Here is a 21,847-nt window from a genome sequence, read left to right on the forward strand (position 1 = left end):
CATTTGCAGAACCTTCCCCACCACCAACGTGACACCAATAATAGTGTCGTCATCCAAATACCAAGCCTGAAGACATACATCAAAAGTGTCTCTGATTTTACACACCAGGGGTTGTAAAACTAAAGCAAAAGGCAGAGGACCAAGGGGATCACCCTGCTGCACCCCCAAGACGACCATAAGGTGTGGTCCCCATAATACAATTTGGCTGGATTAGAATTGCAGAATTCAACCCATCGTATATATTTATAATAATTTTATCAACAATCTATGGAAAGTTTTTTTTTAAAAAAATCCATTTATAATATATTTAATCAAAAACTTTTATATGTAGCTGGTCAAAACGTGTCATTAACTATTAAAAGTGTTACTTCGTTTTTGCTATAGGGGATACTTGGTCAGTGTTATAGTGGTTACTCAATTAGTGTTATAGATAAAGGTTACTTAGTCAGTGTTAGAGGTTACTCAATTAGTATTACAGGGGTTACTCGGTCAGTTTTATAGGGGTTACTTTGTCCGGGCAGATGGTGTGGCTAGCTGCATACAAAATGCATTGTTATTTAATTTATTTAAAAAAAAATAGAGAATCGGTCAAAATAAATTTTAATTAGTAAAAATAATTTTAGTTTTGTAAAAATACTTACTTTCAATTCAGTGAAAATAATTTAAACTCAATAAAAGTAATTTTAAGTCAATAATAATATAGATATCTATTTACAAACAAAACTACAAAAAGTACACTATTATATAAATATAAGTCATATGATATCGTATGTCTAAATATCCTACATTATCAGAACGGATTATATGACCACATTTAACATTCAAGTAAAAATGTTATCTTAAAATTTTATCAACCATCTGGGCATTGACTTTTCAGTTTTTCACCAAGTGTTGGGTCACGCAGGCGATAAATACGTATTATTGTGACACGTATGATGCTAAGTAAGCGAATTTTGGATAAATTTTTTAATATAAAATGTTGTTTTGATTTTTATTATCGATATACTTCTAACATTTCATATATACAAAATTAATCCTAACTTTTATTAAATATCCTATAATTTGTTTTATTTCCATCATAAAATTCGTTTAAAAAATCTCTTTAAAACAAGATCCATTTATTATATATTTAATTTATTTTAAAAATAATAGAAAATTAGTAAAAATAAGTCTTAATCAGTAAAAATAATGTAAGTTTAATAAAAGTAATTTAAGTTCGGTAACAATTTCAAGTCAATAATAAAATAGATATCTATTTACAAACAAAACTACAATAAGTAAACTATTATATAATTAAGCGATATGATATCGTATGTCTAAATATTCTACATTATCAAAAGAGATTATAGAATCGTATTTAACATTCAAGCCAAAAAATAAATAAATTAAAAACTATATTTTTATGAACAATTTGGGCATCGCCCAGCAGCCAGGCCATGAAACAACGACATTTGACATTCCAATTTTTTGCCAAGTGTCGAGCCACGTAGGTGACAAATAGTTATTATTGTGATTAGATTAGATGTCATGTTAGATTAGATCGGATAGATTTGTTTAGGATAAAAAAAATATACATAAAATAATTTATAATTCTTTTGTAAAAAAATCTATCTTTTTATAATAGCAACAAACCACATATTATAATTAATATGAATATCCAATTAACAATAGAATTTTACTCCTATATGAATAAACACGTAATTATAATTATAAATATGGCCATGTATCATTAATTTTTTCGAGTCTACCATTGATTTACCATTAAAGCTTTTGAATTAGGTACTCTTCATATTCAGTTGTAATATTTTTGTGTATGTTTGTGATTTTGTTAATGAAATTAAAGAAGTCAAAACCACTAAAATTAGGACACAATAGAAATTGTACAATACAAAGGAATCTTGATCGAATTCAAATCAATGCTTGTAAGGTCTTAAAACTTTATGGGTTTTTCACTTAAAAAGCATTTCAATAATCTTTTGTTTTTTAATGCTAATCATATTATTATTATTTTCAACTTATTTTATGAACATTGGAAGCAATAAATGGTAAAAGATATTACTATCTGCATTATCAAAAGGGTTTATTTGACCATATTTAACATTCAAACCAAAGAGTTTATCCTAAAATTTTATCAACAATTCGGGCATCGCCCGAGCACAAAACTAGTATATATATAAATGGGTTTTTTTCCCAAGTTTTTAGAGAGGGATAAAAATAATTTAATTAAATATAAAATGTTATTATAAATTTTATCCAAATATATAACAAATGAGATGAAATTCACAATTTATTTTAAAATAAAATATTAAATGATATACTAAGTACAACGAAAAATAGCAAATTTTATCACATAGATACAAAAAAATTTGTTTTAAAAATACAAACAAACCAATGCATGAGCTTCATCTAGTTATTATTATTATTGTTATTATTATGGATTATTATTATGGGTAATGCTATATGCAACCCTTATTTAATATACTTCCTTTTTATAATATTATGTTGGGAATTTATCGACAATTCACGAGTAAATCGGTGTAATAAATGTTAATTTAATGTCTATTCTTTCCACTTTTAGCTTAGGACTACATATAACTTCTTATTAAGCTTGTTAGTCATTATTTAAATAACACAGTACCAAAATGAAACCACGTTAAGAAAAGAGTTGACACGTGTTTCAAAGATGGAAACATTGTTTATTAACTACATCTAACAAGGAAAAAAATTGAGGAATGTAATTTAATAACCCTTAATCTAACCTTGCCGAATTTAACACCCTCCGTATCATTAATTTCCAAATTTAGTCCCATAATTTCAACTATAGTTCCAAACTTCCCATAACACAACCATTATTAACTTTTTTTTCCCTTTTTATTTTTCCTCTCTCTCTTCCTCTCAATCAAACCCTTTTTAAAACCTCAGTTTACTCTCCTTCACTCACATCACTCTTATGCTAAATTTTATAGTGTAAAATGTCTAACGAAGGCGTCGAAAAAGATAATAACAACCCTTCACTCGTTATTCCTACGCCAGATTTTACAATGGACATGTCGAACGAAGAAATCGTCGAAAAAGTCGTAAAAGAAAACAACAATTTGGCTAACAATTCAGTTGTTAATCCTATTGTTTCAAAAGGATTGAAAGTTTTGGTTGTTGATGATGATATTACTTGTCTTACGACCATCACCAAATTGCTTAGCCGTTGCCGATATCAAGGTTTGTACATAAATTTCCTAACTTTATTTCTCGTGTTTATAGTATTACGTACTTCTTTCGTCTCTATTTATTTTTTCAATTCGAAATCTTTTTGAGGGACAAAATAACTCTAATATAAAGATGAAGTGAGTGTGTTAATATATCATTAGGGTTTATTCATAGAGTTTTATTTTTTTTTAGTTCCTGATTAGGGTTTTGTTTGTTTTCTTGTGCCGTAGTTCTTCTTTTGTAATTAGGGTTTATCAATTTTTGGTTTTATGCTATTAATATTTTATTTATTGAAACGATATAGATCTGTAATTTAATTAATTAATGCCGTGTGAATTTATTTATGTGATGATACTAAAAAATTTTATGTGCGTGTGACGATGCTTAATTTTTATTAATTAAGTGTTTGATACTTTGATTTTATTGTTACACTAATATAATATTATTGGACAGTTACTTCGAAGAATAATCCAATTGAAGCACTAAATCTGTTGGAAAAAAATGAAGAAAAATTCGATTTAGTGTTAACGGATGTTCGTATGGAGGAGATTGACGGGTTTAAGCTACTCGAAACCGGCGTTAAACACGACATTCCGGTGATAATGATGTCAGGGTATGGTGATGAAGCGATTGTAAAGAAAGGTGTAACATTTGGTGCTTGCAACTACTTCCTTAAGCCTATTAGTTTATCGGATGTTGAAGTTATTTGGCAACATGTGTTTCGATACAATCTCGAAAAATGTACTAGAGGTAACAAATTTGATAATGAGAATAATGAGGATCAAAGAGATAATAAGAGTAAGGCTATTACTAAGGAAGGCAAAAAATTAACCGGGAGTAGGGTTCGATGGAATGATGAACTTCACCTCGATTTCGTGGGTGTGGTTGAGAGTCTTGGAGGGGTTGATAAAGCGGTACCTAAGAAGATTCTAGAGATGTTGAGTGAAAGACATAATAATCTTACTAGAGAACAAGTTGCTAGTCATCTTCAAAAGTATCGAAAAGCTCTTTCTAAGCACAAGAACAACAACAAAAACAAAGGTATCGATCAGTCATTCATGGTTCCGACTCATGTTTCTACTAATAATCATCAGTACGCGAGTTCTATTGTAAACCGTCAACATCATCTTCCTGTCGCGAATGCATCTGATAGAGCAAGAGTTGCACCACAAATAAACTACTCGCAAATGAATAATTTTCCAATGATTAATAATAATCATGTTGGACAACCTCAACCGTTGCAAGTTAGGCCAAGTCAAGTGATTATGCAACCTCGAATGGTGCAATATGGTAGGGATAATTTGATGGGAAGCAATAAATTACCTCAAGTACATTATCATCTTCAACAACAACAACCGCAACAACTTGTACCTTATGGAGATTTTGGTTCATTACATACAGATTTTTTCGACTCAGATAATAAGATGCAAGTTCACAACGAGTTCTTTGATAATAGCCCTTCGATTATCAATCCTTTTAACGAAATTGCTTCTACAAATAGCTTCTTGATGGATGGGAATCATTCTTCATTGTTAGATACTTGGGGTGATTTATCAAAGACATCATGATCAGAATCATTTTTTCTACTTTTATCGCGAAACCAGGTATATGACTTGTATTCTTCATTCTTCAGTTTGTTGTCAAGGCATAAAGTATGTACATTTCTGATTAAAATAGTGAATTCCTTATTGTCTGTTAAACGGCATCATTTGGTTTGGTATGTCATGCCTTGATCTTTCTTTTTATTTGCTGAACTGAATGTTAACGGCTTTCGGTGAGCAGGCAAATGGCTAACAGCTCCATCCCAGAGAACGCTACAGATCCGGAGGCTCTGCTGTTAATTTGCAACTGTACCTCTGAACTGCGTCCTGCATGAATTAGTATTGGTGCATCTTTGTTCGATGTTTATCCATAAACTCGATAGTTAGAAAAAATTATTATTCTTCGTTATTGATGTACATGATTCGGATTCTATCTTTTACTCCTTAATAGAAGTAGTTCAATGAAATGAGGATGTTATAGTAGAACTAAGATTATATATGAGTTGAATTAAACTGAGAGGAAGGGCATTTTGGATCTACTTACATAATAATAATGATCCAGGATGTAGATTAATAAGGATGCATTTGAAAAATTGCATTAAATTACTTTCATTAACAGAATAATAATTTATGATCCATCGTCTTCCTGGGGCATTGACTATCTTACAATTAACTGCATTTAAACAAGCCTTTATTTTTGGCTGACTAATCAAATAATTTGTATCTCATACAATATTATTACAGGGAATGAGGGAAGTGAAAATTAAAATGTAAAATCTACATGAATGAAGTAAAGAAGAGATTGTATCATTTAGCGCCTGAACAAAGTGATCAACATCGTCCTTGGTGTTGTAAAAGTAGAGACTAGCTCGTGCACTCGCATTCATTCCCAAATGTCTATGCAGAGGTTGTGCACAATGGTGGCTTGATCTGATTGCCACTCCATGCTGATCCAAGAGTATACACTGTTAGCTATGCAACTATTACAGCGCAATTTATATACAAAAATTGCTATTTAGAGAATAAACTTGACTGTAGATAGTAGCATAGCATTCATATCATACCTGTTGATCAAGAAACGTGGCAATGTCTGTTGGATGAATATTTTCTACATTGAATGAACAAAGAGGAGCTCGACCAACATTTTGTGAAGGCACCGGTCCATAAATCCGAATCTTAGGGACTGAAGACAGCCTTTCGTATAAATAATCAGCTAATTCTGCCTAGAGGAAGTTCATAACAGTACCCATAATTATGTGAAGAAATAATATAGTATAAGATAATTCAGACTAAATATAAGAAAGACTGCTCTGTACAATAACCGATATTGAAGACTAGATTTTAAAAAATTAAAGCTCTTGAACATTAGAGATTGGATTTCAATATTAGAAATCAATGAGAGACAGGAAGAGATCAGGTGCAAGACAATCTACCTCGTAATCGTGGATCTTTTGCATTCCAATTCCAGATAGATAATCTATAGCTGCTCCTAATCCAATGGCCTAACCAATAGCTGGTGTTCCAGCCTCAAATCTGATCCAACAGAATCGAATCTAAATCAAGATCATAAATGAACAAAAACTTATCAGACATTCAAATTGATGCCTACCAACCTGGATGGAGGATTTGCATACGTGGAGTGATCCAAGTACACGTCAGAAATCATTTCCCCGCCACCTGAAAGAAAATACATGGAAATGATAGTGAATAAATTATTATGTTATGTGGCTAAAATACGCATGTACTACAAGTAACAGTAACAGATGCTATAATAATAAAATCAGTCACAGAAGAGTATTGGCAACTGGTTTCTACTTTCTAACCAGTCGCAATTTGCAGTAGCAAAAATTAGCCTTTTCATGCATTATAAAACCTGTCTCTATGAAAAGCTAGTGCAGAAAAGATAAAATTACTTTGTCAAAGAAGCAACAAGTTTTACCTAAGAAAGGAGGCATTGAATATAGAAGCTCCTCTTTGCCATACAGGAATCCCACTCCTGTAGGACCACACATCTGAAGCATTGTTCATTCCTTGACTTCGAACACCAGCTCATACTATTTGTTCAAGAATAACTAAAGGAAGAACCTAACCTTATGAGACGAAGCAACAAGAAAATCAGCACCAAGGCTCTGTACATCAACTGCCATGTGTGGGACACTCTGACAAGCATCAACCAAAACTTTTGCCCCAACAGCATGAGCCGAGTGCACTATATCGTGAATTGGTAGAGTAGAGGCTACACAAAGAATCATTTAAGAGATGAGATTTCAGGAAGTGTCTGGGAAAGAATATTCTAAACAACAAACAAAATTCTCATAGTTTATTTTAAAAGCATCACTTGTGATACACTTCACAAGATAACATTTTTCTTGACAGCACACTCAATTTCAAGAAACACAACTCGGATTAAAAAACCATCAACCCAAAAATCAGCCCTACCAAGTACATTGGAGACATGATGAACAACAACCAATTTTGTCTTTCTTGATAGCATATCCAGCAATGCACCGGTATCAGGAACTTCATCTTTGGTCAAACTGACAAATTTCAATTGGGCACCAGTTTTCTGAGCCACCAGTTGCCAGGGAACAATAGCACTATGGTGTTCAGCAACAGTGAGGATGATCTGCATGCATTCAATGTCAAGCAGCAATATAGCAGATAACATACTTGGGAAGATTTTTCAGTGGGTAAAAGGAAACAGATTTTTCAATTTTGCAGTTACTTAGCTAAATGCAAAGAGTTAAAGGCAATATATAATTCCTCCAGAATCCAAAAAAAAAGAAAAAGGCTTGGACAGAGTTGTTTCCAAGCCTACAACTCTTACGCTTTGTTTGGATAGCAAAGAAGGAAGGAAAGGAAGGGGAGGGGAAAAGGAGGAAGGGAAGGGAAAAGAAATGGGTGGGGAGGTGAGCTCCATTTTCCCTTCAAATCTCTCCAATTTTGGAGGGATTATGCTTATTAAAGAGAGAGGGAAAATGGATCCCTCCCTCTCCTTCCCCTTCCTTCCCCCAATCCTTTACCCAAACAAGAGAATTTGTCCCCCTCCCTTTCTCTTCTCTTCTTTTCCTTTCATTTCTTTCTATCCAAACAAAGTGTTAAGGAAATTACGGATATGTAAATGAAAAAATATGAACCAAAAAGGACAATAACTATGAAGCATAAAGACGTCAATTGGCCTAGAATTTGTTATCTCGAGGACTTGACCACAATTTTAGTAGCAAGAATTTCAATTAGCTCTATAACACATCTTTAATATTAGATAGTATTGGCAATGATAATCAAAGACTCCACAGAATTCTTCTGTTTGTTGACTGCTTCAATATCTTAATGCCTGCAATCAATTCTATAAGATATAGGGACCAAGTGGAACTAGATTTAATTTCAAGAGGCCAACCTCTCCAATTAAGTTTTGAACATATTTAATAAGCACATTATTCCTGTCATACCCCAATATCAAGAAGACAAGAAGCTTATTCAGAAGTAAAAGCTCCAATTTCCAACTCTATCCGAAAAATTGGGCTTCTGCATAAGGAAATGCTCTTTCCCAAGCTTGGCCTACTTCAAGAAAGCTCTGACCAAATGCTGTTCTGTTCAGGTATTCCAGCTAAGGTATTGTTAAGCTAGACTTCGTGGTTTAACGGACAACCAACTATAGTCCAGCCAGCTAGTATTCTAAACAATCATAGTCTAGCTTTGCTATTGATACTTTAGCAAAATACAAGTGCAGTGCCTAACTTAAGTGTGTACAAGTGCGTCCGTTTCCAGTAATGAATTGATTGTCATTTTTCTTATATCTCAAATAAAAGGGTAACATGAAGCAGTTTTTTCATTGAAGTCATAATCCAGCTTTGTCATTTATTGAAGCATATTCCCATAATGATGCTTCTGACATTTTAGGAGCTTGAAATATAACAGAAAAGGAAACTAGTATAACAAGAACAAACCTCATCTCCTGCTTCCAAATTTGAGAGGCCCCAAGAATTAGCCACTAAATTAATTGCTTCAGTAGCATTCCTTGTAAATACAATTTCGCCAGACTCTTTGGCATTAATGAACGTGGCAACCTTTCTCCTTGCTAACTCATATTCATCAGTTGCTTTGGCACTGAAATTTAGTTTACAAAAGTTTCATCAGAACAAGAAACACATATGACAATTCAAATGACTTAAGTTACAAAACCTCAAGAAGTGTATTCCTCTGTGCACGTTTGCATTGTAAGCTTCATAGTAGTTTTTCAAAGCCTCTATTACAGCAGCTGGCTTCTGAGAAGTTGCACCGTTGTCCAAGTAGACAAGTTTATGGCCATTTACTTCCTGCAGCATAAAGTATTACTCTCAGATCACAGACTTTCCAATCACAGCTGAAAACTGAAAAGATCCAACAGCACCACAGTATCTTTATGTGATGGTATATAAATGGTAAATCCCACTAAACCAACAAGAACTGCCCCAAAATATCACCCCCAAAGATCAAGATGTGAAAGCAAATGTCACCATACACACGCCAATAAATCAAACTCTTTATATTAATGTCAGATACTAGCAGCAGCTAGCTAGTCCATGATTGTTTGTTTGTTACTACATTTCCTGCTCAATCAATTATTCTGTACCATGTAAACCTCCAGAATAACCTTACCACAAAAGGATAAATGCCCCATAATCCCTCAGTCCCTTCGTCCCTAGATAATTGCCACATTTCACTTCAAAATCTTATCCTTATTTAAAAGTCTCAATTTGCCACTATATATCATTATTCACCTTTAATTAACCGACCCCACTATCTATTTTTCTTTCACCTCTCCTAAATACACGTGCATTGAGCGAATGAAACTTATATATAAGAATGGAAGGAGTATTACTATTAATAGCCCCTTTAGGCATCAAATTGAAACTTTATAACACTAGTCCTGAGCAAACCAAGCCAGGCACTAATCCAATACAAGTATGTTATATGTGGGTGTTGAAAATAGCAAAACGTTTTATGTGTACCAAAATCATAAACTTTCTAGGTTTTTTACTGAATTGAAGCTGCTTTCAAGATTGAAGGCAAATTCAATAAATAAAAGTTCCAGAAATATCCTACTGAATAACTAATAAAGTGCTAATTAAGTACATATACTATCAAAATTTAGCAATAATGATTTCAGAGTACCAATACTCCCAAAATATTATTGCGGTATGTAAATGTCAACTAGTTTGGTTGGAGACGGTACCCAAGACCGAGCAACAAATCCCGTCTATATCATTGCCCTTTGTGACTTCCTAAACACTTACTAAGTTACAAGAAAAGATTATTGTTTCCATCAATTACAACCATGGTCAATGCGAGCAAAAACAGCTAAACAAGAATAACCCATTATTACCAAATTCATCCTGATAAAGACGCAACTTAAATCAAATAACCCAGAAATCAATTCACAAACAAAAAAAAAATTGAAAATTTTCCCAAAATGAATCATCATACTTGTTATTACAATAGCCAAAAAAGGGAAGTGAGCAAAATAAACCTGATGAAGGATAGGGAAATCGGGTCGGGTGAGGTGCCCAAGTGAAACGGATTCATTCTCCAATGAAATTGAAGCTGAAGTTGAAAGGCAACGACATGAAGAAGCAAATGATGGGTATTTGCAAGAACGAAGTGGTACAAATGAGTTGAACTTGTTGTGAAAAATTGAGGGGTTCATTGTTAAACCTTTCATAACCATGTTTGTGAGTCCTTTGAATCATCTAAATACAAGACAGCAAGACTGGGCTATAAGATTGTCACTTGCCGTCTTACCGAGTTACCGACTAGCAGATGTCTTCACGATACAATACTTTAACCAATTAAGCTGGTTAAATTTATCTTAATTTCAATTTAAGCTTGTATTTAATGTAACATAAAGTGCTAATCACAAGATTTGAAAGGCCACATTGTGATGTCCGTTCTTTTTATATCTTGGGTGTAGGAGTACTTGGAGTTTTCCTAATTGAATGTTGTAATTCGAAGAACTAAATTTCAAGTAATTTTAATAGGAATAGCACATGATCTCATCTTAAAATTAGTCTAATTTCTCTTGTTTAAATGTGTTATTTTTAACTCATCTATATCTTTTACTATTAATACTTGATAAGATTTATGAAAACGTTTTGGAAGATACGAAGTATATTAAAAACAAATACTAGTAACAAATCAATCAACAATTGAACTAAGCAAATACTTCGTATAAAGTCCTGTCAAAAATAAAAAAAATAAAATTGTATAAAGCTATAAATTATTATTTCCAATTGACTGTAATGTAATGGAATTGATTAATTTTTCGAACATTACCATCAAAAAAAAAAAAAAAAAAAAAAAAAAAAAAAAAAAAAACCATCAAGACTTTAACCAATTAAATTTTAAAATTGATATTTACCTTTATTTTTTCCACATAACTAATTTCTATCACCAAGGCTCACGAATTTTTCTCTTTTTTATTTTTTCGGTATGATTCAATGATTTAACCCTGTGATCATTATGATATTAATCACTATTTGCTGCGAAGAACTACTCACTGAATGCGGCCTCATGGACCATTGTTAAAGAGCTTCAATCACTGCAAACTTTCCATATTTGAAATATCTGGGGAAAAAAAACTTTTTCATGATTTGTAACGGGTAAATTTTACAATCCAGAGGGAATAAGCCTAAAATGTCAGCCTCAACTAAAAAGAAACCAGATCATAGGATCAGACAATGTAAGTGGCAGTAATGGTCATTATAGACGGGGAAGTAATACATTATAAATACCGTATATTTTTTTTCTATACAGTATATATTTCGTAAATCAGTGACCTGAGACAAAAATGTGATGAACCCCCAAACATGTAATATGACCAAAAACAATTCTATTTAAGTTTAGAACTATGAGCAAAAACATCCGCATCTATATTTTAGATGACATATGATGCGAATACTGGGGGATGTAACTGTATGATTAGAAATGGCCGAATCTACTACTTCAATGAAGGAAGCAAGCAGTCGTAAACTCGTTCCATGCGTGAAGTGATAGTCAATTTGTGGGTAGTTTGAAGGTCTGGCTTTGCCAAATCAATGATATCCTGTCTCAAGCTGCAAAAACGTTATTCAGCTGTTAGTCAATAGTATAGTATAAAATACCTTGCATAGTTGCATGAAAGAAATTACCAGTTTTCTTCCCTGTCCACAAAAGCTGGCAGTGAGCCCTGAACTCCAGGCAGGCAAAGCTCATGGTATGACCTACCATTATGTGCAATGCCTGCCATTTCAAGGGATTGGTCCATAGAATGGCCCAGGGGCTATCAATCACGCCTCAAGCCGTACCATGCCAAACTCAGAAAATGTGACCCAGGCAAGGACCATCGGTACTGCCAGCTTTACCAGGTAGTCCGTACATGGATGCAACATCTTGATTTATGCATGGATGAAAAGATTGAAAACTGAACTGAAAGGTACAAAGTACCAAGGAACTAACCATGACCATTCTCCAGTCATCTTTGCATGTCTCTCTACTGCACGATATAGACGATCTAAAGTATATAACACCAAGCCGAAGCTGTATCGTGCATCTTGTGCCTGCAGAAAATGCCACGCTCAACTTTTCTCTAACGAACTGAAAAGATCTAAATGAAGCTTGCATACACCAGCATAGGTATTCAGATAAAAAGCAAGAATGGACTCAGAAATTGCTGTGTTAATTATGTTGTTCTCTCGTACCTCCAAGTTTTTTGCTTTATAATGCATCAAAACTAGAAAAGTTTCTCTTATTGTGCACATAAAGGACTTAAATTAAATTATTCATCATTTTTTGTTGTTGTAAGGTTCACCACTCACAACAATTACAGTGCTTCTTCAGCAAAACTTAGTCTTGGGATGCTTTATAATCCAACAGCATAGGCAAAAACTGATCACCACGTGTTCTTAATTTGAATTTATTGAATGAAAATAAAATTCTCTGCATAAATTTACGTGTTTTTAATGTCTTGTACATTTCAATCTCTCTTTTCAATGGGGAATGACTAAGTGAGGATTGAACAGAGAAAAGACAGAATAATGCGGAGAAATTACAGACAAAGGGCATAGCACTGAAAACAGAAGAAAGAAGGTACAGAGTGGTTAATATAGGGAAGGAAGTCCAATCGAGACATTTTCAAATAAAGCTCCTTTTGTGTCACTGGCTAGTCACTTCCTTGCAGCATTCACTATTATTAGGCACATATAAGCATGCGAAATAACCATGTATAATACTGGGGATTCACTAGCATATATAGAAGTTTATTGTCTACACTAGGGGATGTGTATGATACGATTAGCAATTTGTATACGTAGTATTAAAGAATTTCCAGTCTATATGTGATCTATACATAAAAGAGGTATTTGCAGCAGCAAAGAATCTTAAAGTACGATGTATCTATCATTTTCTAAACAAACACATGTAATTTAGGCATATTACCTCCAAAATATATTGAAGTTATAACTTTTAAAAGCAGAAACTCAGACATGCAGTGTGTTTTAAGCCAATCAACTGATGATACCTGTCCCAGTTCCATACAAGACTGATAATGCATGATTTTTTTCTCAATCTCCACGATGAGCAGCCTCCTCTGACGACGAGCAAGTCTGCCCCTTCCTTCTGCTCCCTTGTCCTAATATAACACAAGTAAACAGCATACTTGAGCAAAGAAAATAATTCTAGCAGCACGAACACCTACTTAGATATAAAAATGGATATAATCAGATCAAGAGTGTCAAAATGGTTCAGCAAACCTAGCCAATTAGGTTCAAACATCTTAGGTCAGTACAAATCATCTAAAGAAGAAGGGATCGGTTGTTATGGAATTGGCCTCTTGAATCAATGGTAAATCTCAATACGCATTAAATAAGCATGTAATATAGACCCAAGTCTAAGAAAACAATCGATGAAATAGGGACAGTCAAGCATGTATGCAAACCTGATGTGAAAAAACACCCTCAACTTCAACCTTACCCACAAGATGAAAACCAAGACAGAATTACAGCCCACTACCATGTTTGCAGAGCATACCCATACCTTTACCTACATAAATGCAACTGGCAAGCACCCTAACCAAGCTGCATACACAAATCCACGGAGCAGGAAGGACCTGAAGGGGTGCTTTTTTATGGGAATTTTGTAGTTATAAGAAATTACTTTGAATCACAAAACCCAAGCTGGAAAAGGCAATTTCGCAAAAGAGAACTTAGAGATGAAAATCAGTTCTTGTTCCACAGAGGTTGTCTATAACTCTATAAGAATATAGAACTTTTAAGAGTAGAATAGAGGCGAGAGAAAGAAGGGAGCGCATTAAGTACTAGAGGAGGGTATTACTAAGCCCGGTTCTAGACTCTTAAGGAATCATTCAGTAAAGGATTAAAATTCAATATCATGCAAGCTAACACAGTGCAAAATGAACATAATTAAAACAAAAGGTGTCAAGGAATAAATTACCTGTGTAACCCAAGAACGCACCAACATGATTGAAAGGAGAATAAGAGCAAAAGCAGGTAACGCAGCTAAAATGGCAAAGTTGATTTCATTTGCCTTAAGAATCTGGTTCAATTCCAGCATTGCCCTATCAATAGTAGATTATCAGCGGAAACAAGATTAGTCTCCTTGACCCCTTGGATTATAGCAGACCACATGATTGCAAAAAAGATTATACTTACGTCTCAATATCTAATTTCAGCTTTTGAACCTGCAAGAGAGCATCAAGTCTGAATTAAGAGCTTGATAATAAAAGTGAAGATGACATCTTTTCTTCTATAGAAATTTCACTAAGATAATATAAATAGATAATATTTAACCTGGATGAGCATAGCACGAGGAAGCTCTCCACCAAAAGCACTTTTAAGGGGATGCACCATCTCCTTCTCATATCTGCATCAGATATCAGCGTCATTATCACTTACAGACAAGAAAGCCCATCCAAAAATCAACTACCGAGAAATACGCATTTTCGGAATAAGGCTCTGCAACTACATAAACAATAATAACACAATTCTTTATCTAGTATGCTGTTAGCCAGATCTACTTCTAGAAAAATAGAGTGATCTGAAATTCACATAGAACCCATGAAAGAATAATGAAGGTGAGAAAACAATCAATAGCTGATGATAAATAGGCTTGTCAACATCCTCAATAACTGAAACTAACCACCCAATCCCCCCACACATAGATCCATCAATATTTGTAAACTATACCAAGTTAATGACTGTCTGAGGAGTATAATTTGCTTCTGATTTCTTGAATAAGGCAGCAACGGCTAAAGTCCTGACTTCAAACCAAATGAAAGCAGCTAGCTGATTCTTCATACTCAGGCTTTAATTAACCAGTAAATCATTTTTTGTTTTAGTGCAAGCCCTAGACAGCTCAAAATGCGCTTCCTCTCAGTTTATGCACTGACCATTGATTTATTTCAACCCAGAAGTAATGCAATCTTACTTTAGTTTTTAGAGCATAGATGTATCCACTATAACATCCTCATTTCATCCAAATCAGGTACATCAATAACGAAGAATAAGGATTGTTTCTGCCTATCGATTTTCATTGCTACACTTCCAAAAAAGAAGCACCATTTATTACTGATTCAATTAAATTTTCTTATGGTCTCAGTTCAAAAATACAATTGCAAATTTAACAGTGGAAAAACGTACCTCGCCATAACTATCTGAAGAAGCTCCAGATCTGTAGCATTCTCTGGGAAATTCTGGCCATTTGCCTGCTCACAGAAAGCCACCAACATTCTGTTCAGCACATAAAAAAAAAAAAAAAAAAAAAAAAAAAAAAAAAAAAAAAAAAACATGAAAGAAGCCAAACCAGCTTGTAAATAGAGAATTTAGAAAGATAAAACCGTTAAACAGACAATAAGGAATTCAATTTCTAACCAGAATGTCATACTTTATGCTTTGACAACAAAGTGAATAAAAATTTGATTTGCAAAAGGTTCTCATATAAAAAAAAATCATAAAAACACAAGTAAAATTCAAGGGAAGATCTTGAAGAATACAAGTCATATACCTGGTTCCATGTTTTATAAGCCACTACAGCTTTCTAAAACAGGTAAAATAGTCACTTTAAAGACCAAGTGCAACAATTCATTCGCCAACAAATTTGTCCAACATCACCTATTAAGGCTAAGATGAGTGGTTACTAATTAAGCAGTTAAATACTTCACCATCCTTTAAAATATAGATTAATGAGCAATGTAATACACAGAATCAATATGGGGTGGATGAATTGGAGAAGCGCTTAGGAGTCTTATGTATTAGGATTACTTAGAACCATTCAGAAATTCATAGAGCTAGTACATAATGGACATTATAAGGGTCTGGTTCCAATTCCAATTAAACAGCAATCTCATAAAGTGACTATAAATTAAATTCTAATCTTTAGCATCTTGTCATCTGTGAAACAATAAGTAAAAAGAATTCAGAAAATTTGTCAAAAAAACAAAGACCTTTATATACTTAAAAATTCTGAGATAACATCTTTCATTTTTTTGGGGTGATTAAGTACCTTTGACAAATCTTTATTAGCATTGGCACCTTATGGTCAGAAAAGTGGCCAAAAAGTCAGATATCTGGTACTCAAGAAAGTAGTAGGTTGAGTAGTTGACTCATTTGCTTGTTGTGGGTGATTTTGCTAGACAATGACAGAATTTTTAAAGTGGGTATTTAAGAAAAAACGGAGGAAGATTAGAAGACGATATACTTTTAGGGTCTTTTTTGTAAAAAAAAAAAAAAATAATAACATAAGATTTTGTAACAAAACCTGCTAAGTACAATGGCATGATACAGAACATGATCATTTCTAAGGAACAAAAGTTTAGATTAATTGTACTTGAGAGTTGAGTCAAGAAACTTTACCTATGCAGCGAATTAGCAGTTAATTGCACTTCTTCTGAATCCATTACCCCTCTATGTCTCTTTCTAAATGTCTCAAAAAGTTCATCCCTAATTGACATAAGCTGACAAAACAATGAGGTAATGTAAGTTGAATATTTAAGATTTACAGGAGACAAAACACTCAACATATTAATTAAAGAAGATGATGAGTTTGCCATCAAATGAAAAAATATATGGAAAGACAGAAATGAAAACAAGAAGTTACCCATACACTCAAAGGTTTGCTAGGAAGATTATTTATTCAATTCAGCTATGCCTAAATAACATGAACAACTGCAGAATTTCACAATTATATACTGCAAGAGATGACACCTTCAAACATCACATGGCATGCCATTTCTGAAGCACTACACCTCCATCCACAACTTCACATAACAGAATACAAACTCATTTACAATTTACATCATAGGGAATAATGCCTTGAGAAATATACAAAGTATCATTTTTAGTTGTACTCTCTCAATGCGTACTGTCCCAGACAGATATAGCTAAGGCCCTGTTCATTTCACTTGACTTTTACACACTGAAATTATTTAACAGAATTTTACTGATCTACAAGTATTTTTTGTTGTATGAGGCTCTAAATAAAAATGATTTTAGTTTTTACTGACTTAACCTTATTATTACCTTCATTTTTAAGTTGAAGAATATTGGTGCAAAAGAAACCACATCTTCAAGTATTAATATTCTCAGAGTACCATTTGCATCTTGTATGCAGTATAGCCTCTTGTTTCCAAACATAAATTAATGACCAAAGCCCAATTAAAACAACACAGTTAGCTAGAAGAAAACCACCATCAGAGTCATACCGGTTGCTCCACATGCTCAGTCCAGAAACTAATTGTTGATTCTTTTGCTTCACGAATCCAGTTATCAATGTCAGGACTACCAACCAGTCTACTATGACGTACAATCCACAGTGAACAAACAGAAAGGCCAACTGCCCCACATGTATACCGGATCCAGTACCGAGTCATTTTCCTGGGCTTCCGATGCCTAGCAATCTGAGAGAACAACAAAAAAATGAAGGTACAGCAATACAATCATACAAACACCTCATTAGCTTTTTACAAATTTCTAAATAGATCACATTGACTGCAAAGTTTTTTTTTTCAACATGAATTCCATAAGCAAGATACTAACATCATGCAAGAACGCGTAGTTCATAAATTACTCCCTCAATCCCTTTTTGTTTGCCCCATTGGGGCTAGTTACGTATTTAATACTTCTTCCGTTCTTTTTTAATTGACACATTATGACTTTTGACACTATTCACAAACTTTACTTTGACTAGCTTTTGTGATTTATCGATAAGGAAAAACATAGTCAAGTAGGATCTTGTTAGAATCGTCTCAATGTGTATTTTCAAATGATCCTCTCTTTAAATTTTTTACTTCTGATAATTATAGATATCAACAGTTGAATTTATGCATTGTCAAACGTGATAAAAGAGAAACTTTAGAAAACAACATAAATAGCCTTACAATGAGAGATAGATATGTGTCGAGCTTCTGGAGGTTCTTATAAATTATATCAATTGCACCTCGAATTTCATCATCCGTCCACTGTGACTGCTCTGGCTGCACTTCAGTCATTCTATTGAATACGAGTCCATATGAGTTATTCTCCCCAGCAAATGAATCTATCTGCATTATTTTGCATAGAGAGAACAAGCAATATTCAGAACTACAATGAAAAGACAATTCAAAAGTTCTTTACAACAAATACAAAAATATACTGCTAAATAGATAAGGAAGAAGAAGAAACAAAATTATATACCTGGGACAAAGAAACGTGCAATTGAGCAATGGAATTCTCAAGATTTGAAAATAATCCATTGATAGTGATCAATAATGATGGCAATGCCTTTTGAGGATCAGCCACCAGGTCTTCTCCTTGTTTATCAATTGCCATATACACCTGAATGAGATTCATGATAACTTGGATATAGGTCAAAAATATTAAATCATAGAAACATACAGTGCAAACTTTCATTTTTAGAATCGATCAACCAAGAGCATGAACATAGTCAATAGTCTGCCTCTCCATCCTCAGAAACATTTACTTCATGCAAGCTCTAAGGCCTCTAACCACAAGGTCCCAGACTTGTACAGTTGTACTTCATGACACACAATTAAACAAGTATTTCATATTTTCATGCAAGCTCTGTCCCAGACATGTACTTCATGCAAGCTCTAACTGAACAACTCCTTTCCTTGTCGTAGAAAAGTTGCATCTGGGCCTCCGCTAACTTACATGTGTGTTGTGGACTTGTAGTTGTATGTAATCTTTAAGATAAGTCGCAATTAGAGAGAGGTAGAAACAGGAGGCAGAGGGAAGCAATGCATTAACTTTGGTTTGTCAAACTCATAGGCCAACAAATATGCATCTTTAAACAAGGTATTGAGTAACAGCTCTAGAAAATTCAACAGTATATTGTCCAAAACAGAAAGGGGTACTTCACCATCCCATCCTAAGTACCAGAATAAATGAATCTTATCTATGTAATTTAAATGATTTATCAACCTTATTAGACATTAAATATATAAGTGCCTAGTGCTAGAAAGGATTCTCCTACACCCTGGTTACGAGTACTAAATAGGATGCAAAAGAGCCACCTTATATGCCCTTCTCAAATAAAGGAAGATATCCCTTAGCCTCATTCAGGGGTAAAATACACAAGAATACATTAAGCAAGACGTAGGAGCTTCTCTGACCAACCACTTCCCACTTCTAGAACCAACTACAAAACAGCATTTAAAAGAAGCTTGAGATGGAAACTCAACTTAACATTTTACTAGTCAGCACGCACATATCAGATGCCTAATCTAATCATTCCCACAAATTCTAGTGGCTCCAATACTACTCCGCATGAGGGAAAATTTATCCGATTTTGTGCAAAGCAAGCAAGGGTGAAAAAGGTGAACAAACCTGTGACAAGAACACAGCAAGTGCACATCGTATGCTATCCAACACAGATACTCTCTCGGATATGAAACCAGATGCAGAATGGCAGAGTGTTTGAAATGAAGAATCTTCGGCAATGAAATTCCGCACAAATTCAACAGTTTCACCAATCAAAGCCCGCGGCCCTCTCTCAAACATCATAAAATAGGCTTTCTGAGCATTAGACCCCTGTACAAAAATAAATAAATAAATAAATAAACACTTATCATTGGCATCTAATCTTTTGCCATTAAAAACTAGACAAATGACATGCAGAGGAGCATAGGAAACAGAAATTCATGTAACAACCTCTGCTTTAGCCTGCCAATATTGCAAATTCTTCTGAACATTGTGCATGTTCGATAATAAATGCTCGAAAACATCTTCCAAAACATCATAAATCCTAGATGCTTCTGTCAGTATCCTGCATTACCACAAACGGTAATCATAAACATAAAAACAAAACCACGATAACTATGAGCACATAATTTTGTTATTTAGAAGCTTCTCAATCTCAACCTTTAACTATCAACTAATCAAATCAATATCCTCCAAAAACATTGACATAATGCCGATAATGGATACTGTCACAACATTTTGACAAACCTTAACTTCGAACTGAAGTTGTTGAGTTATTGACCTCTCCGACTCTAAAATCATCTACAGTTATAAAGAATCTCAACCTTATAACATTTCTCAGCAATCCTAACTCAAAAACTCTAAATGCAGCCCTAATTCCTACTCCTTGGACAACATTTTCAAGCTCAAACAATCTAGCACTATAATGACACTAAAATCACCAGAAAAATTCCTTAATCTAACACTACAACAAATTCAACAGAAACATGTTCATAGTTGCAAAAATACGCAATACTCAAGCTCAAATCAAGTAATCAAACAGACAAAACTAAGTTGAATTCAGCATAATCTGAGTTAAATAGAGAGAAAATTACAGTGAAGAATGAACCGATTTCGACGGAAGAGGGAGAGGCAAACACAACTTCTGGCGACGAGACCTAGCACGACCGAATTGACGACAAAAACTGGAAAGTTTGCCGATGAAAGGAGAATTGGAGAATCGAGACCAAAGATAATTGGAATAGAGCAAAGTTAGGGTTCTGAAATTCTTGGATTGATCATTCTCTTGCGAAGGTGATGCAATTTCCATGGAGTTTCTCTCTCCTCCAGATTCGGAGTTCATGGCTTTGTTTTGGCGCCGTTGACGATTACAACCGTTTCGCCGGAGTAGTTCTCAACTTGTTAAATTGAGCTACAAATTAGAATATTGCGCTCCAAGCCATCATTTGCATTTCATTTTGTTTTACAGGGCTCAGCCTGTTGTAAGCTTGACGCTACCCAGCCCAGAAGTGTCAATTTTGGGTATCGATACTCGTGCAAGAGCCCATCGCCACAAAGTCAGAGTTAAATCGGGTTGAGTTTAGGTTGGGTTAATAACTGCCTGAATTAGGTAGAGGTGATCATAAATTCGGACCGGGCCAGGCCTTAATATCAAATATCATGCCCAAACCCGCCCAAAAGTGATGGGCTTTTCGGGCTTTGCCCAGGTCGTGTTCAGGTTTTTAACTAAAAAATTGCTTTTTGGCTTGTCCAAACCCGCCCTATTTTCGGACCGGACCATTGTTGATCACCTCTAGGATTAGGTATATAGTATACTTAGGTTTTAAGTCTAAGGGTAAGTGTAAATTGGGATTGATAACTAGATAAATGAATCCATATCTAGCTTGGTTCTCAAACTTTTGGGTCTACTCAGTTAATTTCAAGTTGGGTTAAGTTGAATCTAGGAAACCATATTCTCATTTGAATCCCGGGGGGAGGGGTCATGGTCAATTTTGTGTAGGTGAGCAACTAAAGAAGGTAAGTAGAACCGTATAAGCATAAACATTTATAAATCTTTGTGTAAAATGTTAATTATGATGATATTACAACATTACGTTAGATATATAATTTCAAGACTTTAAACCTATTTCAACACCTACACAAAAAGGTAAAATATAGTTAGTTTTTATGTATCTGAAACCGTAAAAGTAAATATTACAATCAAGATCCAATCTTAGGTTTTAATTACAAATCTTTAGGACTATCAACTAAAATTGCTTTTATCCCCCATTAGTTTACACTCTTTATGTGAGCCCTATAGTTCTCAATGATATCTTCCACTCCATTGGATCTCCACACCATAATCTCATCTCACTTTAACAACAAACTCCATTGTGG

At 34.1% G+C, this 21,847-nt stretch overlaps 2 protein-coding genes and 1 pseudogene across 2 annotated transcripts; 1 reads left to right on the forward strand and 2 right to left on the reverse strand.

Moving 5' to 3' along the window:
- Positions 1-2,972: 2,972 nt before the first annotated feature.
- Positions 2,973-4,772, forward strand: LOC110737200 (two-component response regulator ARR10-like). The gene is made up of 2 exons (XM_021917571.1): positions 2,973-3,216; positions 3,658-4,772. Exons 1-2 carry the CDS (start codon positions 2,973-2,975, stop codon positions 4,770-4,772), a joined length of 1,359 nt encoding a protein of 452 aa, XP_021773263.1.
- A 539-nt stretch (positions 4,773-5,311) lies between these two features.
- LOC110736337 lies at positions 5,312-10,981 on the reverse strand (annotated as a pseudogene).
- Positions 10,982-11,319: 338 nt separating this feature from the next.
- Positions 11,320-20,943, reverse strand: LOC110736338 (protein DGS1, mitochondrial-like). The gene is made up of 14 exons (XM_021916536.1): positions 20,566-20,943; positions 19,922-20,036; positions 19,598-19,801; positions 18,446-18,586; positions 18,151-18,312; positions 17,476-17,670; positions 16,628-16,728; positions 15,416-15,505; positions 14,567-14,639; positions 14,429-14,457; positions 14,211-14,334; positions 13,279-13,389; positions 12,219-12,319; positions 11,320-11,836 (listed from the first exon to the last, which is right to left on the reverse strand). The coding sequence occupies exons 1-14, from the start codon at positions 20,811-20,813 to the stop codon at positions 11,722-11,724; spliced, it is 1,809 nt and encodes a 602-aa protein (XP_021772228.1). The 5' UTR covers positions 20,814-20,943; the 3' UTR covers positions 11,320-11,721.
- Positions 20,944-21,847: the final 904 nt, after the last annotated feature.

The sequence above is a fragment of the Chenopodium quinoa genome, unplaced genomic scaffold (genome assembly GCF_001683475.1).
Source record: "Chenopodium quinoa cultivar QQ74 unplaced genomic scaffold, ASM168347v1, whole genome shotgun sequence".
Lineage (NCBI taxonomy): Eukaryota > Viridiplantae > Streptophyta > Magnoliopsida > Caryophyllales > Amaranthaceae > Chenopodium > Chenopodium quinoa.